This window comes from Vombatus ursinus, unplaced genomic scaffold, assembly GCF_900497805.2.
Source record: "Vombatus ursinus unplaced genomic scaffold, bare-nosed wombat genome assembly UNPS02013221.1, whole genome shotgun sequence".
NCBI lineage: Eukaryota > Metazoa > Chordata > Mammalia > Diprotodontia > Vombatidae > Vombatus > Vombatus ursinus.
In genome coordinates this window covers 1-26,114 of record NW_020952999.1, presented here as the reverse complement: position 1 = coordinate 26,114, position 26,114 = coordinate 1, and the positions used below count along the sequence as shown (strand labels likewise).

Below are 26,114 nucleotides of genomic sequence, written 5' to 3'. Positions count from 1 at the left end.
ACTGAGAAGGGGAAGGAAGGCCTTTCTTGGCCCACAAACCCACACACACTTGGCCAAGCTGGCTGATGCGGTAGCCGGCAAAGATCTCATGGCCCTCCCTTGCCTGCACCCCAGCCTGGAGACAGAAAACCACATGCACGAATCCCAAAGTCATCACTGGGCTCTGAGGGACTAGAGGTCACAGGGGCATCACAGGATCCTCGAACGGGAGAAAACCCACGGCCAGGAGCCAGGACATGTGTACTGGGGCAGGGATGGACTGGAAATGGAGAACAGAATGGGGGGCAGTCTGCACGGCAGCACCGGCCGAAGGGCCCAGATTCTCCCCCACATCTCTACACAGCAACCAGACAACTGGGTCCCCTGGAAATGTTTTATTTGGTGATTTAAGGTTTCCTCCTCCCATACACATCAGTCCAGTGACCTCCTTCCTGCCCACAAGAGTGAAGCTGTCCAAATCCTCTGACTTGGGTAGGGTGGGAGGGGCAGGCAGTAAGCTATGGGAATGAATGGTTTCCAAGGCCCTGGAGGGAAAGATGAGAAAGGGTGAGGGGTTCAAAAGCTGGGGGGGGGGGGTCAGGAGCAGGAAGGAAAGGATAAGTAAGATTTCGGAGAAAAGAGACAGGTCCTGGAGTCCTGAGTTAAGGGACACAGGGACCAGAGAGAGTGGGGAGTTTATTGAAGCCATTGGTTGGGAAGGACAAGGAAGAAGCATTTCTGCTATGTGCCTGGCACTGCGCTAAGCACTTTATGAGGATCGCCTCGATTGCTATTTGGGCAGCTAGAAGGCTGAAAGAGTTACTAAGGACTGGAAAGGGGCTTCAAAGGCTGTCCAGTTCAAGCTGTAGATGAGCAAGAATTCCCTTTAACATCCAGCTTCCAACCAGACACCAGTGGGGGCAACGAGTTCAGTCACGGGCCCGTCCTCCTTCACTCAGAGGGTTCCCCCCAGGAGAGATGAGCTTGCTGGCTGGGATGCTGGCAAAGGGGGGGGGGTGGGGGGCAAGACAGAGGAGGCCAACCCCCCTCCAGAGACACAGACCTTTGGACCCCAGAGTAGCCCATGGGGTAGCCCCCGGAGCCTGTGGTTGGCCTCAATGTGACGCCCTCACAGAACCTCCAAGTGACGGCGGGGAGGAATCGCTCACTACATGCGGGACAGGAGATGTCCCACTGGGCCAATCAAAGAGACAACTTCGCAAGCTGAGGGGAGGCCCAGCTGGCTCAGCAAGCTCAGCGTGAGCCGACGCTGTGACACAGCCCCCCACCTCAGGCTGTACTTCCTGGACCACGGGGAGGAGTGCTAGGGAGGCCACCCTGGGGTGCAGGTTCGGCTCTGCACACATCTCAGGAAGGAGGTGGATAGAGAGGGTGACCCGAATGGAGAGGGTGTGCCTCCCCTCCAGAGGCCAGGCTGAAGGTACGAGCTGAAGGGGACACCCACGAGTGCTATTTCGATGTACCTGCAGGGCTGTCCTGCAATAGAGGGGCAAAAGGAGTCCTTTTGGGCCAGAGAGGGCAGAACCAGGAGCGATGGGTGGAGGCGCAAGGGGGCAAATGCAGCTTGATGTCAGGAAAATCCTTCCAGCAGGAATGGCCTGCCTCAAGAGGTAGTGAGGTCCCCCATGCTGGGGCGGGGTCGGACTAAATGTTCACGGAGGACCCAAGTCTGAAACGCTGCGATTTGTCCCAGAAAGCTGAGGGGCTTCCAAGGGAACCGAGGTGGTCCAGTGTCCAGGAAGTGAAGGCTTGGGAAACCCCAGGGCCAGTCACACTAGGGCGCCGGGGGTCATAGGTGACAGACTCAAGACGTTGGGTGGGTGAGGGGCCTGAGGGAAGACTGCCTTCAGCATGGAAACCTGGCCTGGAGCCCAGGGGATAGCTCCTCAGAGAGGCCTGACACGGTACAGTGTGGAGTCCAAACGCGGGGCTGACGGGAAGGGTGTCAGCAAACCAAAGATGAGCCGGGGGTTTACGGAACGCCTGGCCACTAGGGACAGGCTGGGAGTGTGGGGGGCCGAGGGGCAGGGAGCAAGCGCTGGGTGACCCTCCCCACCCCCGGGCCCTCAGAGCGACATGCTGGTGAGGTTGTCATGAGTCAGCAGTCCCTTCCTCCCGCCCCCTGCCCCGTGTCCACTGGCCCCAGGTCCACTGCCACCTCCACAGTACTCCTGCAGCCGGTGCCGCAGGGTGACCAGGGCGGAGCCCAGGCAGGCCCTGTTCGGGGTGTAGATGCCACCAGGTAGCTGCAGCAGGAGTGTAGCAACCCCTGCCATGCCGTCCTCTGTGGGCTCCAGAGTGATGGGCCCGGCCCTCAGGGCCACAGGGCAGCAGCCCCCACTGCCAGCTCCCCAAGGCCCCCCACCCCCAGTCAACAGCAGCGGGGCCAGGAAAGGCTCCGAGCGGCGGAAGGCAGGGGGTGGGAGGCCCACACTACTCGTTTTCCAGGGGACGCTAACGGCCGGGTCAGGCGGGAAGCAGACTGTGACCTTGGCAAAAGGGCGGCTGGCCATCTTGGTCATCTCCTGCAGATGTCGCCGCTGTTCGCGCCGCTGGTCCAGGGCCTGCTTGGCCTTCCAGAGCAGGACACAGAGCGACAGGAAGAGGAAGAAGCAGGAGAAGAAGACAGAGAAGAAGACAAAGAGATCGATGTGGGCCTGGTCTTGGCGGAAGAAGAGGAGGCCCTGGGAGTCTGCAGAGCCATTGGCGCCAGGCGCCGTGGGGTCCCCGACGCCCAGCAGGAGCAGGTAAAAGCGGCTGGACTTGAGGGCATGCTGCTCGTGGGGGTAGGTGATGACGAGCCGGTCCCGCACCCCACGCACCACCAGCACGGCGGCAGGCTCGATCACAGTCACGTAGGTGATGAGCCCCCGTGGCCGCACCTCCCGGATCCGAGGCTCTGGGGGCGGACCAGGCCCCCCAGCGCCCACCTCGCCTGCTCGCAGCCCCGCCTCCGCAGCCATAGGGGGTGGGGCTGGTGGAGGTGGCTGGATGTGGACAGAGTGGACTCCGGTGTCTGGGTCCACACGGACCACAAAGGTGTCGTAAGATGTGGAAACGTAGAGGTCGACAGCACCAAAGGTCACATCCAGCGTCAGGCGGATATCTACGTTGGTGAACTTTGGCTGGACCCCAAAGAGCACGGTGCGCCCGGGGCCGAGGGCCCGGCGTTTGGGCTCGTGGAAGCAATTGGTCTGGGAGGTGGGGTCCAGGCAACACTCCTGCTCCACTGAGATCAGCCGGTAACACTGCTGGCCCCCCAGGGGGCTGCCATGAAAAGACTCCCGGCACTTGGCGCACTGCAGGGGCAGGAGAGACAAGAAAGCAACCCCCCTCACCTTCAGTCCCTGGTCCTCACTCCTCAGCCTGTCATTCAACGCCTCCTCACTCTTGACCTCAACTTCCCATCGACTGACCTCAGGTCCCCCTCTGCACTGCCTCCACCCTCCACCTCAAATAATTTCTCTTCATAACGTCGCCCTGATACTCTTCTGCTCCAAGACCCATCTCAGGTCCCCCCCGCTTCCAGGAAACCTCCTGTGGTTGCCCCAGCTCCTGGGCACCTCTCATTCAGATGCCCCACCTTTGCCAGAGCTAGTGTGACATGTCATCTGCCTGGCCAGGTATGCCCCATCCTTCGTCTGCCCAGCCTGGCGTCGCCCTCGTGCCCTCACCTGGTACTTATAGCAGTCACGGCGGTCGCTGGGGGAGCTCCCCTGGCAGGTGCCTGTCTCCGTGTTATTCTGGCAGGGACAGCCCGTCCCATCTTCATTGCAGGTGTCTGCATGGCCGTTACACTGACACCTGGAAGGAGGGATGTCTTCAAGCGAGGGGCTCACTGCTCCAGGCCCCCCACGAGGACATGGCCATCACCCCCCAGCCCCCCACTGGCCAGCGGGGCCATCACTCACTTGGTACACCGGCCGTCCAGAAGGAAATACCCTTCCAGGCAGCGCTGGCACTTGTCTCCGTAGCTGTTGTTCTGACAGTTCACACACACGGCCTCGTCCTCGCTCGGCCCCTCGGACACCCACTTCTCAATCTGGCGGCAGACAGAGCCCCTGACACACAGACGGCCGGAGCCCACCACCTCCCGCCCTCCCCATCGGGAGCCTGGGCTCCTGCTCACCTCCTCAGGATCCAGGGGGTATGTCTCGGGATCGTCACGGGACATTTCTAACTCCTTCTCAGAGACACAGATGTCACTATTCCCTCTGCAGAAAGCTCGGCAGGGGCGGCAGGTTCCACCTCCCAGGGCTGAGCCCACAAACAGTGGCCGGCAACGTTCACAGTGGGGACCCTGCGGACAGGGACCGCTGTCAGCTGATGCCAGCTGGCTGCTAGGCAGAGGATGGAGCTCAGGCAGTCCCACCAGAGGAGGAGTCAGACCCCTGACTCAGTGGTTCCAGAATGACACAACAGGAAAAAGAAAAAAGGCAACAATGACCCTTGGGTGGCATGAAAAGAGACAGTGTACAGAACCAGGGAGGAAAAGATGCCCGTTTATTAGGCCTTGGTCAGACCACGCCTGGCTCAACGTTCACTTCTAGGCACCTCATTTTTGAAAGTACCTAGAAAAGGTGGAAAACAGCCAGGCGAGAGGAACCAGGATGTCTGGGGATGGGAGAGCATCCCACATAAACCCTGACTGGCGGGGAGTGGAAACTCATGAAGAGCAGACAGGCAGCCAGCCACCCTCCAAGAGCTCCGCTCCTGGGCAAGGCCAGACTGCAGCCCACACTTCTCACGAGATAAGGTTCTCACACAGGGCTTTGCAAGCTAATTTCAAGCTATTATTATAATTATTATTTACTGTTAAAGAACTGAAAGAGAGGATTACTAAGCTGCTCTTGGTGAGATCTCTCAGATCCCAGAAAATGGGAGGGGTCCCACGGTTTTGGAAAAGGGCAAGCGCTTTCCTGATTCTTTAAAAAGGGAAGAGGGTGAAATCTGCAAACAACAGGCTGGTGTGTCTGATGAAATTCTAGACACACTAGTAAAGGGAAGGTTCGTGAGCATTGGAAAGGGAAGCAATGAACACCAAGACATCATGGTGTCATCAAGAAAAGGTCAAGCCAGACTGATGGAAATTTCCTTTTCTGACCCCGTAACTAGCTGGGCAAATGAAAATGGTGTACCACGGGTGGGGAGCCTCGAGGCCACATGTGGCCCTCTAGGTCCTCAAGTGCAGCCCTCTGACTGAATCCAAACTGTACCAAAGCCCCTTAATAAAAGGATTTGTTCTGTAAAACTTGGACTCAGTCAAAAGGCTGCACCCAAGGACCTAGAAGGCCACACATGGCCTTGAGGCCACAGGTTTCCCACCCCTGGTGTAGACATACTATCTTCCAATTGCAGGAAAGTGTTTGATTAAATTTTTCATGCTACAGGGCAGTCTAGGTAAGGGAATCTGAAACAGGTTGTATAACCAGACCTAAAAATGAGACCCTGGAGGGCCACGGTCAGTGGGGAGGGAGCTGTTCACGTCTGGGTGCTGCTAAGATGTGCCCTTAAGGTGCAGAAGGCACGCTTCTCAAATCTGCAGAAGGCACAAAGTTTGGAGGGACAGCCCGCACACTGGATAAGAGGCAGAAGATGCCCTCCGTCTGCAATGGCCACAGGAATGGACCAAGTGAATACAAAACAGAATAAGGTCAGACATTAAGTTCTAAACTTGAGTTTTTAAAAAAATCACCTTCAAAATATAGGATGAGGGCTGTGTGGCTGATTGATTTCTGTTAAAAAAAAAAAAAGTGGGTATTTTGCAGTTCTCTATGAATCAGCAGCACAACACGACCTTGGCGTCTTAGGCCAAATTGGGAGGAACAGTGTAGGAAACACGCAGGAAGAGGTAACCAGGACGTGGAGAGCTGTGGAGACCCGGCTACTATGGAGGGAGGGCTTGAGGGGAAGAGGGATCACGCTTTCTTTCCTTGGCCCCAGAGAGGGCAGAGAGATGAGGTGCGACGTCAGGAAACCTTTCCTGATAGCTAGTGGAATGCGCTACCTTGGGAGGCCGTAATAACTAGCACTTAGTAAGGCTTTCGCATTTGCAGAGCGCTTCACAAACATTATCTCATTTGATACTCACAACCACCCTGGGAAGGAGGTGCTGTCATGATCCCCATTTTACAGATGACAAAACGGAGGCAAACAAGGGTGAAGTGACTGCTCCAGGGTCACGCAGCTGGTCAGTGCCTGAAGCTGGATTTGAACTCGGGCAGTCCTGTGCCCTATCCCGTTCCTGGACTCACCCTCACTGGAAGCCTTCAGGCAGTAAGTAGAGTACATTGCTTGTTGGGGACATTGTAGAGGATGTCCTTCAGGGTCTGGTTTGATCCCATGGCCACTGTGGACCCCCCCCCCCCAACTCTGACACCATTTGATTCTACAACATGCTAAAGCCTGCCCTGAAGGGCAGGGAGATCACTACCTGCTGAGTCAGCTCATGCTCTGATTACTGGAACATTTTCCTTTTCCATCCAGGCTAATCCTGCCTCCCAGGACTCCCCTCCACCTCAGCCCCTCCTTCTGGGGCCAAGAGGCACAAGGTAAATAGCAAGTCAATGTGGTGGGAAGCACACGGCTCTGGGTTCAAATCCCAGCTCTGAAGCCTCTTTACATGGGTGGCCTCAGACAAGTCATAGCACGCCTGGGTCTTTTTCCTCCATGGGAACAGGAGGGGGCCTCATGACCCTCCAGGCCTCCCCCTATGCGCCCCCACTCCAAGCTCGCTCTTCCCAAGGCCAGAATGACCCTAAACAGCCACCTCCCCAACACTGTCACTGCATGACGTCACCTAACTTCTCTCTTCTACACAACACATCAGACGTGAGCCCTTCCACCTCACGCAGACGCAGAGCGAGGCGGCAGCAGCCTAGCAGACAGCTGGCTGGCGGGAGGCAGGGCCAGGGTTCTCTCCTCGGGGTCCTTCGCCTGTCATCCCCTCCCATCCCTGCTGCCTTTCCCCGGACGCACTCTGGTCTGTCCAGGCCTCTCCTAAGACGTGCCACCACCAGACCCAGTGCGCCAGGGCCAATCTGTGAAGCACAGAGCAGGGAGACCAACCCTTTCCTTGCTCCGCAGTTGGCCCAGGGACCAGGACTCCCAAGTCCCTCGATTAGGAAATTCCCCAGGGCTGAGCCGCTTCCATTTTTCCTGATTTCCTCTTCCTCCCCACCCTTCCTGCCCTCCTCTTGCTCAGGAGGCAGGAAAAGATCCTCTGTAGGCACCCTGGGCCCCATCCCTTGCCCTCTAGCTCTGCAGAGATAGGTCCGGTTTCCTCCAGGCCAGCCAAGCAGTGACCCTTGTGGGGAATCTGGAAAGTAGCCATTCCTGTTTCAGCACCTGGTTTTCACTAACTTGGCACCTTCCCAGCTCCGTGGCTCTGAACTCTGGCTGCTGTGGTCTGGGGGACCCTGGGTAAGTCCAGCCCTAAGTCCGCTCTGCTCCCGGGGACTCTCAGACCTGGCCCGAGGCTCCCCTGAGGCAGAGGGAGCGATTGTTACATACGTGTGTCAGGCTGTCTGGGTCTAAATTCACAGCTGCCACATCACCTGGGCCCTCCCCGAAGCAAGGTCCCTTCATTCCTCCCTCCTCCAAGTCCTCTTTAGCGCTCCCCTCGGCCTTTGACTCTCTGAGGCCTCTTCCTTTCCCTTCATCTCCAACGCTCTCCTCCTTTCTCCCTTCTCCTGGCCAAGGCCAACCCTTCCCCAGGTGCCCTTCATCCAGGGGCACGCTAGTAAATGATTAACAACCAGCTCTCCATTAAGTAGACAGACATGCCCAGAAACCTGCATCATCAGCATTTTTTCCATCCCTTCTTAAGTCTAGATGATCAACAAAACGACAAATCCAGCCTGGCTTTCTAGCACTTGCCAATTTCCAGGGTATAAAGGCTCGCCATTGGCTTTCATGCTGGCTCCGGCACCCCCAACCTTCACTGGCCCCCTCCCGTCTTCTCTAGCACGCTGACTCCTCCATCATCCCTCCTTCAACTTCTCCCCATCTCCTGCCTCCTTTCCTGCTGCCTGCCCACATGCCCAAGTCTCCCCTTCACTACCACATTCGGGCTACTGCCCTGTGTCTTTTCAATTTCTCAGATGCCTAGAAAAAGCTGCTTACATTGGGTCCCTCCCTTTCCTCTCCCTTTTCAACCATCTGCAACCGAGCTTCTGACGTCATCCCTCAATTAAAACTGCTCTCTGCTCCAAAGCGACCCACAATGGCTCAATGGTCAATGTGGCATCTTCAGCGCGATGACAGGGGACTCCAGACGGCGCGTGCACTTGAGATGCAGAACGAGACAGGCTTTCAGAATTGGCCAACGTGGAAATGTGCTTGGCTTAACTCGGCATATTTGATTTAAGGGCCACTGGTTTTCTTCCCAAGGGGGGTACGATGACAATAAGTGCTTCTTAATAAAAAACCACTTGTCGGTGACAGCACACTCGGTCCTCCCTCTTCATCCCCTCTACCTGTCTCATGGCCCATGACCCACTCTGCACAGAGATGGCTTGGATCTCATGATCCACTCTAAGCATCCTATTCCATATTCTTGAATTCTGAAATTCCTTTATCTGTTCATAATCATTTCTCATCTCACCTTTCCCTCTGCCTTATTCCCTAATCCCATTCTCTGTCCTGTGATCTCCAATCCCTCCACCCCTCAGTTTCTCCCCAGGCTGTCCTCCATGCACTAGCTATGCTCTCTTCCTTCCTCATCCTGACCCCGGGTGAACCAGCTGAAGTCTACACCGTTCTCTAAAATTAAGTCCTTTGTCTCCACACCCCATCGTGCCTTGCCAAGCCCCAGTCTTGGATGACTCCCACCATCCATCAATGCCTGGCTCCTACTCATGGGCTACTGGATCAAGCTGGAGTACACCAGGAAACCGTGCTGACCGGGTCCACTTTAGATGACCTTCACTGCAGTCCTTTCACACCTCTGTCTTCCCCTCTCTCTCCCACGCTCCACAGCAGCTCCTCGAACCTCCCTCTTCTCCCTCCGCCCCTTCTCACACCTCCCAGACACCTTCCACAGCTCCCTCTTCCTTCACCTTTCTCCTTGCTCTCTGCACACACAAATGACTCCACTGCATTCCATCTTCTCCAGCAACAGCTCCCTCCTCCATACCCACTCTGTTACTAGCCTGGGGGCTCTCCCTGCCTACAAATAGGCCCACGTCTCCTCCATCCTCAACCCTCTCCTCCCTTGACTCAGCAGCGCTGGCAGCTCTCGCCATGTAGCTCTTCTCCATTTTGTGGCCGAGCCCTAGAGACGACCATCTACAACCAGCCTCCCCGCTCCACTCGCTCTTTTCTAAACTGTACAATCTGGCTTCCACCTCGCCTGCCCACAGAAACTGCTCTTGTCAGAGTGACCGAGGACCTCTTAGCTGCCAAATCCAACAGCCCTTTCTCAGCCTCTCTGCAGCCTCGGGCAGGATCTACACCCTCTTCTCTGGTGTTTCAGGTCACCACCCTCTCTCTCCCGGTTCTCCTTCTCCCTCTCTGGCTGCTCCTTCTGTCTCCTCGGCTGGTTCTTCATCGAGGTCACGCCTGCTAACCAGGGTGTCCCACAGCGCTCTGGGTCCTCTTCCCTCCTCCTGTGGCAATCCCACCAACTCCCTTGGATTCCACTATGAAGTCTGTAAGGATGAGCCTCTGGTTCAGCCTCTCTTGATCTCCAGTTCCTCATCTCCAAGGGCCTACTGGACGTCCCACGGCCATCTTCAACTCAACACATCCAAAACTGAACTCACTCTCTTTCCCCCCGAATCAAACAGAAAAGATCTTCACGACCTGGCCCCCTTCCACCTCTCCAGTCTGCCTTCCACCTCCTCTCCAACCCTGGGGCCCAAGATCCTCCCCATCTCAGCCCCAGGCGTGTCCGCAGACTGTGCCCTGTGCACTTCAGCTAACAGGAAGCCTCTCCCTCCCCCTCCTGCCTGTGCCTTTTCTCAGTTAATTATCTCCAACCCAGCCCCCACGAATGCACCTGTGTGTCTGTCTAGAACCACATACCCTGCATACAGCTGTCTGCATCCTGTGTCCCCCATTACGGAGCGTGAGCTCTGGGAGGGCAGGACCTGGCGTCCCAACGTGCCCAGAGCAGAGGGCACTCCCTGCTCTCCAGCCTCCAACCAGCCTGCACTCTCCCTGCCCCCTCCACATGACCAGGGCCTCCTCCCGTCTCTCCCCACCCACTGGCTGTCTTGTCCTGACGCCACCGCCCCAGCGCCCCGTCCCCAATCTGGGGCTTCCCCTCACAAGCCACCTGGTATCTAATCACTCTATTTGGACTCATTCTCTTATATATTTATTTTCTGTCTACTTATGGAGCAGCAGATAGGGCAGTGATTAGAGCAGTAGGCCTGGAGTCAGGGTGACCTGAATTCAAATCCTGCCTCAGACACTTCCTAGCTGTGTGACTCTGGGCAAGGCCCTTCACCTGTGCCCCAGTTTCCTCATTTGTAAAACAGGGATAATAATAAGCACCTACCTTGAAGGGTTGTTGTGAAAATCCAATGAGAGAATATGGATAAACCACTGCGAGTCTTAACAGAAATGCGGCTATCACTGTTATAATGCCTGCTATTATCGTCACTCCCCTTGGAGCGTATCTGTACCCTAACACAGTGCTGCAAGCACAGAATAAAGGCTTGTTGACTGAGCGATGACCACATGCAGGCCGTGTGGCTGGAGACTCAGAGAAGGTAGGGGTCTGGTGAGGAGCCGGGGGATGAAGGAGATTGGGGGAAGGGACAGATGCCACAGACAGGTCTGGAGGACAGCAGTGAAGGTCCAAAGCCCAGGCCAGGGTAGAGGTTGGTGATGAGGTTAGGGGTGAAGGGTGACCTCCCCAGAAGCCAGGAGCAGGGATCAAGCTGGGCCCTGGTCCTCAGGGGTCCTCACCGCAGTATTGTTATGGCACTCAAGGCAGCGGTCCCGGGCCCCTACGCCATCACAGTTGCTGTGCCTGTTGCAACGACACTCAGTCGAACAGTTACGGCCAACAAACCCAAAGTGGCAGAGACAGCGGTCGGGCTCCACACAGGAGCCATTCACACAGCCCTGGGCACAGACTGGGCGGCACTGGCCCCGCACACTGCCGAGGGGAGGAAGCAAGGTTCGGGGTCAAAAGCCCAGCCTGGCAACAGTCTCCCAGCCCCGACCCTGTCCCCCTGGTCCATGGTGTATCTGTCCCTCCATCCTCACTGGTGCCTCCCTACCTCACTGGTCCCCCCCATCCTCACTGGTGCCCCCCGTCCTCACTGCCCCTCCCCATCCTCACTGGTTCCCCCGCCCTCCCTGCCCTCCCCCATCTTCACTGGTTCCCCCGTCCTCACTGCCCCCCCATCCTCACTGTCTCCCCCTTCCTTACTGGCCCCCCTGCATCCTCACTGCCCACCCCCCATCCTCACTGGTCCCCCCCGTCCTGTCTCCCCCCTTCCTAACTGCCCCCCCATCCTCACTGGTGCCCCCCGTCTTCACTGCCCCCCCGTCCTCACTGGTGCCCCCCGTCTTCACTGGTCCCCCCTGTACTCACCAGCCCCCCCCCATCCTCACTGCCCACCCCCCATCCTCACTGGTCCATGGTGTAGCCGGTCTTGCAGGTACACTCGTAGCCATGAGGCCGGTCGTGACAGTTCTGGGTCTCGTTGCAGTCATGGTGTCCATTGACACACTCGTTCTCAGGAGGACAAGACAGGAAGGCCCAGGAGGCCTTAGGATCGCCATGCCCGCATGTCAGCCCTGGTGGGGAAGGGGCAAGGGGGGAGATCACGCCGGCTCCTCCCATAGCGCCCCACCCTGCGGATCCTGGCCTTGCTGTCCTGACCCATCCTGACCGCTGCCCCCGCCACAGTCCCCAAATGCCAGAGTCAGGGGCCTCGGATATCAAATCCAAACACCACCCCCCACACTTGACACAAACAGAAAGGGGAGATGCCAAGGGGGCAGAGAAGTGTTCAAGGTCACACAGTAAGTGTGGCTAGGGCCTGGATCAGACCCCAGGATTTTTGCCTCCCTGCCCCCAGCTCTCCCCACCACTTCAAGCTCCTCTCCTGCAACCAGCCCAGTGTCCCCATTCTCACCATTTCGGGGTCCGCTGAGGCCACCCTCCATACACAGTCCTGCCCCGTCCTGGCCAGGATCTCCCCTGGCACACCAGCCACAGTGTGGGCGTCGAAGGCAGAGGGCACATTGGCGGGCATTGCCACAGCCCAGGGAGCAGCTTTCTGCCCCTCGCAGCAGCCGCCCACAGCCCCCTGCCAGGCAGCGCAGAGGTAGAAAAGATGGGCTCAGACACTGCAGGGGCAGAGAAAGGATGGGGGTAATGGAAGTGAGAAGGATGGGGCAGGACCCCAAGCAACAAGAGACACGAAGGAAGAGGAGGGGACAGCAAAGAGGAATCAGACTTGGAGTGTTCAGGGCCACCCCTGCCACCACTCTGAGAGCCCTCTGCCCCCCCCCCCCCGTGCCCCCCCCCCCCCCCCCCGGCCCCCTACCCCCCCCCTCCCCCTCTTGGGCCCCTCCCCCCCCCCCCCCATGCTGTCCACCACTCCCAGAGCCCTCTGCCCCCCACCCCGCATGCTGCTCTTCCCCTCCCCTGGCCCTATACCCCTCCTTTCCCCTCCCTGGGCCCTTTGCCCCCCCCTTCCCCTCCCCAGGCTCTCTGCCCCCCCCCTCCCTCTCAGGGCCCTGCCCCCCACCTGTTGGAGGCTGCTGCTCCAGACACAGTGCTGCCAGCCCCCGTCGGCGCCCTTGGAGTCTAGGCAGGAGGAGCAGTTGGCGAGGCGGTGGCAGGGCGTGGGGCAGGGCATGGGAGGGGACGACTCCACGGGCATCGGGGACACGTTGAGCAGCGAGTGGCTGAAGCAGGTCCAGTCGTAGGTGGGCTGCACCGAGAGGATGCGGCGGGTCTCCCCTGGGGGAGAGAAGGGTGGCTGGCACTGGGACCCTGGCCCCCGCGGCCCCTGCCGCCCCGCGGGGTCTCCCGCCACTCACCAGTGCGCTTGAACTGGCGCGTCCACATGCACTTGCCCTCCTGTGTGCACTGTTCGCAGTCAGCCGCCCCACACGCAGCCTCTGAGCAGTTTCCGGCCCAGAACACCTCGCGCTGGTTGATGCGGCAGTCATTCTCCGAGGTGCACGAGCCGTTGCGGCCAATGCAGGCGCCCTCTGGACAGTTGGTGCACCACTTACACCGCGGCGGGGCGGCCTGGTGGGAGGGGGACGCTCAGGCCCAGGACCCCCGGGGGGGACAGTCCCCCCACCTGTGGGGACCCCAGACCATGGCCCAGTGGACTCAGAGCGGAGGGGGGAATGCCTCACCTCTTCCCCTTCCCCCAACCTCAGGGTGCGGGGGTGGCGGGCGAGGCACTCGCTGCAGGTGCGCAGGCGGCGGCACTCCTCTGATGTGCGGGGCATGGGGGAGCAGGAGGGGCTGCTGCAGCCCAGCCTGGGGACGAGGGACAGGCAGCACATGAAGGACATCGCCATAGAAGGCACTGACCAACACGTCCCTTCCTCACCCACTGACATGGGACCATGCTGCCCCCGCCTCTGTCCCAGGGAGATCCGCCCCCTCTAGCCCCCAGCTTCGCCTCTCCTCCCTGACTTGGACCCCATCCCAGGAGTCCCCCCATCACCTGTGGGCCTGTTCTCCTGACAGGCATGCTCCATGGCACCAGCTACAGGCACCTGAGGCGTTACAGGCCTCAGGGGAGTGCACCAAGTGACAGGGGTCCGAGGGCAAGCTCAGTGACAGCAGGCGCCCCAGGGCCACCCCACCAAAGCCCCCAGAGATATAGAGGCGGCCCCCCACAGCCGCCACGGCATGGGCCACGGACTCCTCCATCGGGGGCCCCACAGAGGCTGGACCTGGGGGAGGCAGAGGCAGAGAAGGAGGCTCAGAGACAGGGTCTGAGAAAGCAGGAGGAGGGAGAGAGGAGCTAGTGGACAGACCACGAAAACAGAAAGAGAAACTGGAGCCAGAGGGAGAGGGATCCCCCATGCTGGGAGCACCAAAGAAACAGAAACACAGAGAGGGGATGTCACTGTACAGAGAGCAAAGGCGAGAAACAGAGACAAGACCAGGAAAGGCCCTGAAGCAGATGTGGATGGGGGTCGGCAGACATGGACAGAGGGACGGGAGGGTCAGCAGACACAGACAAGTGGTCAGCAGATGTGGAAAGGGGGTCAGCAAACATGGACAGAGGGACAGAGAGTGGGCAGATATGGACAGGGGGTTGGCAGGCACGGACAGAGGGACGGAGGACGAGCCATCACGGGCCCTAGGCATGGCACGTGTCTGGCTCACAGTGACGTTACAGAAAGGGGCAGCACAGCCTCAGGCCAGGGTCAGGGATCCCTGGACTGGGGGTCACTGGGAACATTTTCTGGTCCCACAAAGAGCTGTCTGAAGACAGCGTGCCGACTGCCAAGTCCTAAGCAGGTGGACAGCCTGGCAGACCAGACAGAATGGGTCTGTGGCAAGCACTGGGCCTGGACTCCTGTCCCCTCAGGCTGTGCACCTTGGGGCAGTCAAGGCACTTCTGTCTGGGCCCCAGTGTCGTCATCTGTAAAATGGGAAGGCTGGCCCCGACAGCCTTTGAGGACCCTGCACCAGCTCCAAATCTGTGCCTGATGACTGCCTTCTAGAAGGACGGAGGATCCCCACAGAGCCCGGGGCCCCTCTGCCCCTCCCTCACGGGGCCTGCTACTCACGGGTCAGGTTGGGCAGCAGCCAGGCGTTGCAGTTGACCTGGTACAACAGGACCTCGCTGCTGAACTCGTCCGGCTCCGAGCGGCCACCCAGGACCACCATGGTGTCCCCGAGCAGGGCTGCCGCGTGGAACAGCCGGGGCCTGGGCTGGGGTGAGGGGGCAGAGTCACAGCCACATTGTGCAGGCCTCCCCATCACACAAGGCTCCAGGAAGCCCCCCAGGATCACCACCTTTCACTCCTTGTTACACCCTCTTTTCTCCAAACCCTTCCCTCTAGGAGGCCTGGCTGAGGCCTCCCTCCGGCCCCTACTCATGACATGAAGCCCCTCTGATCTCCCCCCATGAACCCCACAGGCTCCTCCCTGACCTACGGCTCCCATCTGGTTCCCCCCTCCCAAACCTCCCCTTCCCAGAAGCCCTCCTCGATGCCTGGGACCCACAGGAAGGTCTTGCCTCTCTGCACTCACCTGGCTGGCCTGAGGCAGCGTGGGGCTGACTCAGCTCCTACCTCCCTGGGGGGCTCCGATGGGGAGATGCCTCCCACGTGCTGACCCCCCACCTCAGCTACCTTGTCCTGACCCTTCACTTTCTATGGCAGTGTCTCCACTCATTCTCTGGCTCCCAGGGGGGCCCAGTGACCCTGACCTTTGCCCCCTGGGAAGGGGCCAGCAGGCTCCAGGTGCGGTCAGGGCAGTGCAGGGAGTAGAGCTCCGGGGACGGGGCGGCCAGCTCGACGTGAAAGCGGAAGCCACCAAAGACGTACAGCGAGTCTGTGGCCTCGTGGTAGACCGCTGAGTGACCGTAAAGGCCTGGGGGAAGGAGAGGAGTCGCAGAGATGGGCAGTGAGAGCCTGGGGGGCCGCAGGGGTCCCAGCCCCAGGCTCCTCGTCCTCACCAGTGGGTGGCGTCCCACTCGAGGGCCCGGCCAGCCACGTGCCCATCGTCAGCTGATACTCCAGGAGTTGTTGGTTGAAACCGTTTTCGGGAGAATATCCCCCAATGAGCAGCAGGGACAAGCCTCGCCGGGAGGTCAGCGTGTGTCCTGCCACGGCGGGCAGCAGCAGGGCCTGCGGGGTCTGAGGTCAGGAAGCTGCAGTCAGCAGTCAGGGAGGGAGGGGCCTCAAGAAGACCGTGCGGAGGTCACAGGGCAGGGAGGGAGTCGGGAACAGCCGATGCATTCCCTTCTGGCACAGGGGAGGGGCAGGGACGTGGGGAAGAAGGGACCGGGTCAGACCCTGGGGGGAGGGGCTCAGCAGCCAGTCACCTTCTCCTGGCGCCACTGCAATGTGGTGAGGTTGAGGACCCAGAAGTCCCGGGCGACCCCCGCCGCCGTGAGGCCACCCAGTAAGTACATGGCGCCACGGCCAGCGGGCACGTAGGCGGCCGCGTGGAACAAACGGGGTGCGGGCCCAGGCCCCCCATCCTCGGAGCCAGCCAGCATCTGGGTCCAGCGCCGCTCCCCCACCGAGTACCTGCGGAGGAGCCACCATCAGCCCTCAACCAGGCAGGGGGCACCCAGCACCCCTGGAGGTCATTCTCACCTGTACAGGTTTCCCAACAGCCCCTGAGGCAGACCCAGACCCCCAAACATCCACAAGGTAGAGTCAGGCCCCTCGACCATGGTGTGGCCCAGACGGTGAAGGAAGCGGCTCGCCGTGTCCTACAGGGAGACAGAGCGCTCAGGCGTGGGCCTGGCAAGGGAATGCGCACGTGTGTGTGTGCATGTATGCGTGAGTGTGTGTGCATGCGTGTGGAGGGGAAACACGCCTAACCTAGAGATCCCCCCCTCTAAACCTGTAATCAGGGGGTGGGGGACAGGCCAAGCATCCCTTCAACTCCCTCTGACTCAGCAGGGCTCCAGAAAAACAGCTCTGAGCGTCCAGCCAGTGGGGCTAGGCCTGCCTGTCTGCCTGCCTGTCTGCCTGCCTCCTTCCTCTCCACAGCCTCCTGTCTGTCTCCCCTCTTTCTCTCTCTCTCTGTCTCTGTCACTGTCTCTGTGTCTTTCTCCTCTCCCCCTTCCTCTCTCTCCTCTTTCCTTCTCTCTGTCTCTGTCTCTGTCTCTCTCCTCTCCCCACCTCCCCTCCCCTCTTCTGTCTCTCTCCTCTCCTTCCTCTCTCTCTCACTCTCTCTCCTCTTTCTTTCTCTGTCTCTCTTTCTCTTTCTCTCTGTCTCCCTCTCCCTCTCCCTCCCCCCCACCCCCTTCATCCTCAGTAGGACCACAGAGCTGTGAGCATCCACACATCACTGCTGTACAAGAAAGAGGTGGTCCCCCAGGACGCTGAGGTCTACACTCACAGATCGTGAGGAATAAAGGAGCCTTCCTCAGAGATCCTTCAGGTGTCTGGGCTGGGAGCCAAGGGAGGGAAGGAGCAGGCAAACGAGGCCCTGAGACCCGCTGCGCAGAGAGAGGGCGCGCAGGGGCTGGCCTGGGGCCCAGGGTCCTCCCAGGAGGGCTGCGCCTCCCCCCACCCAGAGGAGTCAGGGCTGGGCCCCAGGGCAGGACTCACAGCAGAGAGCCGGCTGTCCAGGAGCGTCTCCCAGACAAGCTGCCCCCCATCCAGATGTGTGGCACAGTCTGCGCCCCCAAAACCCTCAAAGCAGATGCACAATCCTAAACTCTGAGGAGAAGATGGGGGAGGAAACCTGGGGTCAAAGACAGGCTACCTCCCCTGTCCACCTCCTGAGCCCCACTGGTCTTGCCAGCCCTGCCCCTCATGATCACCCCGCCGCCTGCCACCCGCTCACACCTGGTTGCAGACGCCGCCCCCAACGTGGGCAGAGCAGTTCCCAGGGCACAGGGCGAGGGTGCAGGCAGGGCCAGCCCAGCCTGGGGGGCAGCAGCAGCGGCCGGCCCCACCTCCTCCTGCTTCTTCAGGGACACACTCCTGGGGAGCTGGGCAGCTCCCAGGGCCCCCTGGCCCCATCTCACAGCGGCCAGAGCCCACAGATGCATTGAAACCCCACGAGGATGAGCCGTTTGCCTCCCAGTGTAGGACCAGCAGCCCTGGGGAAGCAGGAGCACAGGAAGCCGCTGAGCCAGCCCAGGGGCTCCCCTCATTCGGGGGGGTGGAGCACAGAGGGCAGCTGAGCCGGCCCAGGGGCTCCCCTCGCCCTGGAGGGGTCGGGGGTGCAGGGGGGGGGCTCAGTCGGCCCAGGGGTTCCCCTCATTCGGCGGGGGGAGCGTAGGGGTCAGCTGATCTGGCCCAGGGGCTCCCCTCGTTCTGGGAGGGGTTGGGAGCACAGGGGGCGGGTCCCCTTCTTGGCCCGGTGGGCCAGCAGCAGACCCTGGGCTGGGACCAGAGCCCCGAGCCTCCTTCTTCAGGGCTGGCTCCACCTCTGGACAGGAAAGCCCAGATCTCCCATACCTGAGAGCGCCTGCACAGTGAGTGGCCGGTCCCGTCGCTGGCCACAAAAAGCTGCAATGAGGCTCCGGTCAGACTGCACAATGCCCGTGTCCAGGAATCGTGGGAAACCATCGAAGGCCAGAACGTAGCTCAGCTGTGAAGCAGGGGACAGCAGTCAGGGGCCGGGCCTCGGGGAACAGAAGGGCTTTGTCTGAGGGTCCGGGGGCTCAGGTGCAGGGCAAAAGAGCAGGCCCAGTCCTGCTGGGACGGTCCCCTCCATACCAGGGTGCCTCTGACCCCACATGCATGAGGACGATGTCCAGAGTCCCTGTCTCCTGGGAGGCCCCCGGCACAGTCCTGCCCACTCAGGCCAGGGCCCTCCTGAGCCAGCCCCAGACCAGGTGCCAGCTGGCCCTTGTCTGAGGGGTGACTCTCTAGACTGAGTCCTGGGGAAGAGCAGGGTCTGCAGAGAGGATGTGTCCCACTTAGATGCCCCCCCACCCACCAATGCTCTCTCCAAATGCTCACTGTGCAAGGGGTGCTGCTGTCTGGGGAGAAGGTGAGGGTCAGTGGGGGGCAGGGAACCCCAGGCCGGCAGGGCTCCAAGTTTTCAGAGGCTGACACCACCCACACACAGTAGGCCAGCCCAGGCCCAGCTTGACTGCCCACTTGGGGGGGTCCCCCTGCTCGGCGGGAGCCCAGCGCCACGGATGACACATTGGTGAGGAGGGCTCTGCCCCCACACTCCCGGAAACAAGAGCCCCCAGCCCTGTGGGACAGGACAAGGAAGAATCAGAGATCTCCCCAATCCTTTGTGGATTCCTTGTGTACCCACCCCTCCCCCAGGGCCCTTAGCTCAAACATCTCATTCCTCACCCCCAGTCCCTGGGGTTGCCCATCCTCACCTACCTCTTCCTGCCTCACTGTCCTTACTGACCCCACGAGGCCCACCCATGTCTCAGGTTCCTTTCAGCTCCCTCCTCTCCACGCCACACCCCAGCTTCAACTTGGTTCTTACACTCTAATCTGGGGTCCGCCCCCTATCCCCACTGCCCGCCCAGAGCCCACCCTCCGCCCCCTGCACGCTCACCGAGGGTCTCCGTAGTAACCGGCTGTGCAGAGCTCACAGTGCGCTCCCTCGGTGTGGTCCTGGCAGAAGCACAGGCCAGTGTGGCCATCGCAGTGGCCCTGCTGGGGGTCCCCATGCCCATTGCACTGACAGGGCTGACAGCCACTGGGTCCCGTGGCATCGCCAAAGCTGCCTGGCCTGCACCGCTCACACCGCTCACCCCAGGTCCAATCTGCAGAGAGACAGGCATGAGGGGGAGTGATACATGCAGGGCAGGCTCTGGCAATGGCTTTACAACAGAAAACTTGGAGGCCAGATGGAAGAACTCTGTCGTTTGGTCTGCAAATGGGAACAGGCAGCAGAAAGCACGCTGGAGCTGAAGCCGAGAGCTCAGGGTGCGAATCCCCACTGAGATGTCCCTGAGCCTCCACACCTTCACATGGTCCATGAGGCCGAATGGCAGCTGCACTGCCCGCCTGTAGCAGCCCCTTAGGAAGGGCCGCCTACCGCCAACTTATCAGGAAGGAGCACAGCTGTGGCTGCGTTGTGGAGGATATCCTGGATTAGGGTCAGAGGCAAGACCCCAGAGATCATTTGGCCTCATCCTCTCCATTTTACAGATGAGGAAACTGAGGGCCAAGGCCGCCCAGTGACCTGCCCAAGGTAGGCAGTGCACAGGAAGGCAAGGAGCAGGACCAGGCCTTCTGGCTCCAAATAAAAGAGTGCATTCCACCAAGCCAAATATGCTGGGTCTTGGGAGGGCAAAGTTAGGGGTGCTTCCGAGGAAAGAGGAACAGACTAGAAAACAAGACTGTCAAGGACTTAGTAATTCTGACATCCCTTGTTCTGAGGCGCCTCCCAGCTCTGACATCCCTTGTTCTGAGGCGCCTCCCAGCCCTGACATCCCCTGTTCTGAGGCCCCTCCCAGCCCTGACATTCCCTGTTCTGAGGCCCCTCCCAGCTTTGACATTCCCTGTTCTTTTTTCTGTTTGTTTCTTTTGGGCAATGGGGGTTAAGTGACTTGCCCAGGGTCACTCAGCTAGTAAGTGTTATGTGTCTGAGGCCAGATTTGAATCAGGTCCTCCTGAATCCAGGGCCGGTGCCCTATCCACTGCGCCACCTAGCTGCCCCGACATCCCCTGTTCTAAGGCCCCTTCCAGCTCTGACATTCCCTGTTCTAAGGCCCCTCCCAGCTCTGACATCCCCTGTTCTGAGGCCCCTCCCAGCTCTGACATCCCCTGTTCTAAGGACCCTCCCAGCTCTGACATCCCCTGTTCTAAGGTGCCTCCCAGATAGGACTTTCTGAGGTTCTGTGGAACAACAGCTCACCTTGCTCCCAGCCTGGGGCTCATTTCAGGGTTTATTAACCAGCACAATTGAAAGTGAGAGTTGGAAGGGGCCTCGGGAATCCCCTACGTCCTACCACGTGGTCCTTCACTTGGCAATCCTGAGGCCCAGAGAAAGACTTGTCCACAGAAGAGGCCTGAGGCTTCTAATGCCCAGCCCAGCAGCCCTTCCCCCATGACTGCCTTTGGCGGGCTCCCTCCTTACCCTGACACTCGTCACAGATGCCGGGCCCCTGGGTGTAGCAGTAGCTGTGGAAGTTACAACCACAGTCTCGGGAGCAGAGAGGGGCAGGAGGCCCAGGGGCAGGCGTGGGCAGGGGGGGATCCGAGGTCCAGCCCAGGTCGCACACACAAGTGAAGTCAGGGGGCCCACTACACGTGCCATGACCACAGTCCTCCAGGCAACTAGGGGATCAATGGGGGAGGGAAGAGGGGTCAGATGAGCAGGCACAGCCCGGGCTCCTGATCCTCGCCTTCACATGCTTAGAGGTTAATCCCCACCAAAGCCATGGTGACCCACACAACACCATGGATCCCTCTCTACTGTTACACGCTTCCAACTGGTGACCCTTGTCTCCACGGTAACCCCATTCCAATGGGTGACCTAGGTCTCCATGGCAATCTCATAACTGGTGACCCTTGTCTCCACGGTAACCCCATTCCAATGGGTGACCCTCATCTCCACGGTAACCCCACTCCAACTTGTGACCCACGACTCCAGAGTCATCTTTTTGGAGACCCAAATCTTCATGGGCAGCCCCAACAAAAGGAGCAATCTCTGCCTTCCAGCTACCATCTCCTCTCCCACCATGGCAACCCCCACCCCTTCTCACGTCTGGTTGCAGTGGGTGACCCCATCACCATGGTAACCGTGCCCACAATGACATTCGTAGCTGATTGGTGTGTTCAGGCAGGATGCCAGCGGGTGGCACCGTGCCAGGCCCAGGCGGCACTCATCCACATCTGGGCACTGGGCATACGACCAGTGGGCAGGAAGCCCTGGAGGCAGCCCCTCCCCGGCTCCCAGGGAGCAGGGACTGCCCCCCATTGGTCCTGAGAAGTCTCCTGGGAGGCACCTAGGAATGAGGACCAGAGAAGGGCAGAGGAAAGGGAGAGAGAAAAGGGGGGAAGGAAGAAATGGGGCAAGAAGGGACAGGGATGAGGGACGGGGAGACAACGAGTGAGAGGAGAAACAAAGCAGGGATGAGGCGGGGGGAGAGAGGGAGAGACAGAGAGAGAGAGTGAGAATGTGGCAGGGGAGGAGGGTGGAGAAACAAAATGGCAGCCATGAGCCCGTGCCCAGAGGCCTCTGCCCCTCCCCCCAGCCCTCTACCCTGTCCTCACCCTCACCTGCCCAGGGTCGGGTTGTCCTCATTCCCACACCAGCCACACTCATGGCTCTGCAGGCAATCGTGGCAGGAAAGGAAACGTGCACAGCTCATACATCGTGGCTCCGAGTGGACACTGGGTCAGGGAGGGGGCATTTGTCAGCACAGAAGACCTCGCCTCCCAGTCCTCCAACTCTCACCCGGGCCCCCATCCTCCCTAAAGTTTGCAAATCATTTTGCAAATATCTCGTCTGAGCCAAATAACAACCCTGGGAAGCAGGTGCTATTATTATCCCTATTTCACAGATGAGGAAACTGAGGCACGCAGAAGTGACTTGCCCAGGGTCACACAGCTAGTCTACGTCTGAAGTCACATATGAACTCAGGTCTTCCTGACTCCAGGTCCAGGGCCCTATCGACTGGGCCACCCAACTTCCCACACCGCCATCCTCTCCCCTGTCCCCTCAGTCTCTGATCTGATCCTGCCTACCTGTCATCCCAGCCCCGGCAGCCCCCATGAGGATAGCGGGCAAGGTAGGCAGCAAAGAGAAAGCAGGTCTGTGTAGACTGGCACCAGGCACACTGGCTAGAGTTGGCCAGGCACGTCTCACAGGAGTGTCGCCTGCAGGAGGGAGCCAGGGGTCAGAGCCAGGATCTGGCCGGCCTCGCCGTGCCCAGTCAGGTGCTTCCCCCCACTTCCCCCTGCCCCTTTCATGGAGCCAGCCCATCCCCCCAGGGCCCCTGGACCAGGCCTCACTGGTTACAGAGTGGGGGGCAGTTGGAGGGGCTCCTCACAGCTGACCCAGCCCGGCCCCGGCGGCTGCATGTGGCATCTCCTTTCCGGCTCAGACTCTGCTGCCACTCACAGAAAGGATCCTGGGGCAGGGGTAGGGGGGGAGGGAGGGTCAAAAACTCTGGCCTCTAGCCTTCCCCCTACTCCCTCCCCCACATCCACCACACCTGGCCTAGTCTTCATACTCGCCAGGTTTTTTCCACTCCAGTGTTTCTGCCTAGAATGCCACCCACTCCCATCCAAGTCCTACCTGCCACACGGTCCCTAGACCCTCTGCCCTTTCCCCCAAGCCCTCCATCCCCCTCTCATCTTTTCTGTCTTGCAGAATCCTGACAACTCAAAGGAGAGGGTCTCAAAGACCACCTGGCACAGCCTGTCCCCTCCCCTCTTTGCCCCGTAGGGATGGGAAACCCCCCCCCATCAATCCCCCGTCAGCAAGCTCTTCCTTCTATAGGATCCACAGCTGCGCCTCTGCCATGCCTCCTAGCCCTGCGGTGCCCATCAGAACCTGGGCACAGGCGTGGCAGTCACGGTGCTCCTCGCAGAGTGGGCAGAGGGCTGGGGCCAGCACCAGCAGGGCCCCACCCCCACTGCAGCGTGCACCATCTTGGCGAAGGAGGCAGGAAGCGCTGAGCGGGCACCAGCCGCAGCCCTGGTCCGCCAGGCAGCCCAGGCAGGAGGTATAGGAGGTACAAGCCGACGAGCGGAAGGGCTCCAGGAAGAAGAAGGAGATCTCCTGGGGGGAACGGGATGGCCGGAGGTCAGCAGGCCAGGCCTTGGTCAGCGGCTGACCGGTCAGGCCCTGGGGGGGGGGGCGGGGGGGGGGGGCCGAGGCCAAGCACTCACGCTGCCCCCAGGCACGCCGGTCCGGTCCCACAGCAGGGTGAGCTCGCTGTTCCCAGAGCCCGCAGAGCTATTCAGCTGACCCTGGATCTCCACGGCATACTTGTGGCCACGGCCAGGGAGAGGGAAGAGGCGGGCCGAGCCAGGGCGCTGGAGCCTCCGTATCTCCTTATCCTGCTGGGCTACCCAGCGCCCCACTTCCTCCTAGTGGTGATTGGAAGGCAAAGAAAAAAGCCTGTAAGAAGACTCAGACCTGCCACAAGACCCCTTGTCCCCCAGGCCCCCCCAAATGGCTGTGTGGCCCCTGACCCATGTCCACGCCTCCCCTCCTGCAGACTCTGATACTCCTTGCTTATCTCCAGCGTGGCCCCTGCCACACCCCATGCCCCTCTCTAGACTCCTAGCTCAGAAGGCATCAACCCCTCTTCTTTCGGGCACTCTGACAGCAGTACCGCTCCCCATGAGCCCCAGCCCACTGGGCCCCTGTCCTCAGAAGTCCTGGGCCAGTGCTGAGGTGTGGCCCCCACCACCACCCCATGCCTGTGGGCCCTCTGCCCGGGGCCGACCCCGCTCAGGCTCAGGAGCTCAGTCAGAAGCGGTGGGAAGGCCGCACACACAGGACAGACTCCTCAATGCACGTCTGTGGGTGAGCCCCTTAGCCCTTCCCAGACACCTCCACAGGAGCGACTGGGGGAAGGCAGCGCTCGGCCCCCAGGATGGGCCAGCCTTGAGCCACATCCGGCTCAGCTCGCCCCCGTGGGCTGAGAGGCAGAGGGAGCCTCCTCCTGACGAGGACCTGGGCAGATTCTGACCGCGCCCAAGCCTTGGCAGCCGCTGCTGGCCAGGCCCACATCCTCTTGCCACTGGCCCCTGGGGTGTGGGGCTCTCCGAGATGGAAGAGTGGCCTGGGATTCAGCCGGTTCCGGCCGTCTCCTTGTCATGTCAGGACTGTTTCCTTTCAGAGCCCCCCTCTCATCTAAGAACCCCTCCCCTCAGGCCCGTGTGCCCCCACTTCCTCAAGCAGACACTTCTGGCACCACCTGCCTCAACTCCCCCAAACAGCACCCCCTTATCCCCTGCCAGGGTCCCCACAAGCCGCAAAGATGCCCCAGCTCTGGCGGATCATCTCAGACCTCCCACCAGCCTCTTTCGGGCCCCCTCCCCACTCCAGGCTGCATGCCATCCTCACCATGTGCTGACTATCGGGTCCCCGGGCCATCCGCGCCAGGACCCTCAACCTCTGGGCCCGGGCCCACACGACGACATCGTCAGCGCCTGAGCCGCCAGGTCCCCCAGGCAGCAGCGGGTGGATGAAGCCCCGGTAGACGAGGGACACATCTGACTCTGTGTTGGACGTCTGTGACAGAGTGATGGTTGTGCTACGGACAATTGAGACCTGCCAGGGACGGAGGAGAGGGGCCGGCAGTGAGCGCCCACAGGGGAACCCTCTCACTTCCCAAGCCCAGAAGCCCTGGGGTGTTTGCTCTCCGAACCAGCAGGGCCCTTAGGGATCTGCCCCCACAGGCAGAGGGAGGAAGGGGGCCTTGGACGCACCCAGGATGGGCTTGGGCCAACCCCCCATCCCACTGCGGCCCCTGACCTTGTCAGGCTGGGAGGCATTGGGGGGCTGCTGGAAGGTGAGCAGGTGTAGGCCAGGCAGGAAACTCTGAGTAACACAGGCATCCAGAGTTGTAACAAAGACAGGGGCTGCCCCCCACCAGCCCACGGTGCCAGAAATCTGCTCCCCTCGGCATCGAGCCTGCTCTGAGGAGAGGAAGGGAAGCCGAGGGAGGATGGTCAGCCGGACGCCCCCTCCCGTCCTCCTGCCCTCCTCCTCTCTCCCTCTTCCCCCCCAGTCCCCTGGCCCTTTGTCCTCTCCCTTCATTCCCCAAACCCCAAAGGACGGCACTGCCTGGTGGACACAGGACTTACTGACTCACACCGGGGGGGGAAGCCATGCCTGCCACCCCCACTGCACAAGGCTCCTCGGAGCTATGGGGCAGCCACACTCATCACTCACCAGGCCGGGGAAGGCAGCTCTCATTGTGGACGCACCAGCCCAGGGCCCCAGGCCCGCGAGGTGGGGGGACGGCACCACTGAACGCCAGGCAGGCCTGGCAGTCACCCAGAAGGCGGGCCAGGCCTAGGCAGCCAGCTGCTGGGCACTGCAGGCAGAGAAAGGAGGGTGTCAGGGCCTGGCCGCTGGCATTGGAGTGAGGCTCCAGGCATGCAGGGAAGCGAAGGGATGCAGAATCACAGCGAGAGGGCATTGGGGTCACTCACGGCTCCAGGCGGGCTCCCAGGGGGCGGGGCAGCCTGGCAGGCTCCTTGGCACCAGCTGCACTCGGGGTCCCTGGCACAGACACTGTGCTCTGTGTACATGGAGCAGTAATCCAGATGGTACTGATGGTGGCGGGACAGGACAGGGAGGAAGTGGAGGGCTAAGCCTCGGGCTTGCATCTCAGCCTGGGCTCCTCCCAGGATCCCCATCACCCCCCACAAACCCCCACCCCTTCCATAGCAGCCCCAATCCCCCATATCCCCCCCCAGGACCTGCCTTAACCCCTTACCCCACTGTCCCATGGCTTCGCCACGGCCCCCACCCACTATCTCTGTGACCCCTGGCTCTGGCTCAGACCTGGCCAAGGCCACCCTCCAGG

At 60.5% G+C, this 26,114-nt stretch overlaps 1 protein-coding gene across 1 annotated transcript; it reads right to left on the bottom strand.

The window, feature by feature from the left end:
- Positions 1-359: 359 nt before the first annotated feature.
- LOC114040475 (multiple epidermal growth factor-like domains protein 8) lies at positions 360-25,992 on the bottom strand. The gene is made up of 32 exons (XM_027858591.1): positions 25,738-25,992; positions 25,475-25,619; positions 25,055-25,218; positions 24,644-24,850; positions 23,458-23,658; positions 23,120-23,347; positions 22,576-22,694; positions 22,309-22,440; positions 21,841-21,954; positions 21,324-21,566; positions 20,696-20,895; positions 19,166-19,376; positions 18,604-18,844; positions 18,097-18,229; positions 17,479-17,735; positions 17,239-17,349; positions 16,273-16,391; positions 15,996-16,203; positions 15,627-15,807; positions 15,378-15,541; positions 14,734-14,878; positions 13,656-13,887; positions 13,339-13,465; positions 13,012-13,225; positions 12,717-12,931; positions 12,099-12,312; positions 11,592-11,757; positions 10,918-11,110; positions 4,130-4,300; positions 3,912-4,042; positions 3,675-3,804; positions 360-3,299 (listed from the first exon to the last, which is right to left on the bottom strand). The coding sequence occupies exons 1-32, from the start codon at positions 25,990-25,992 to the stop codon at positions 2,067-2,069; spliced, it is 6,804 nt and encodes a 2,267-aa protein (XP_027714392.1). The 3' UTR covers positions 360-2,066.
- Between the last annotated feature and the right edge of the window lie 122 nt (positions 25,993-26,114).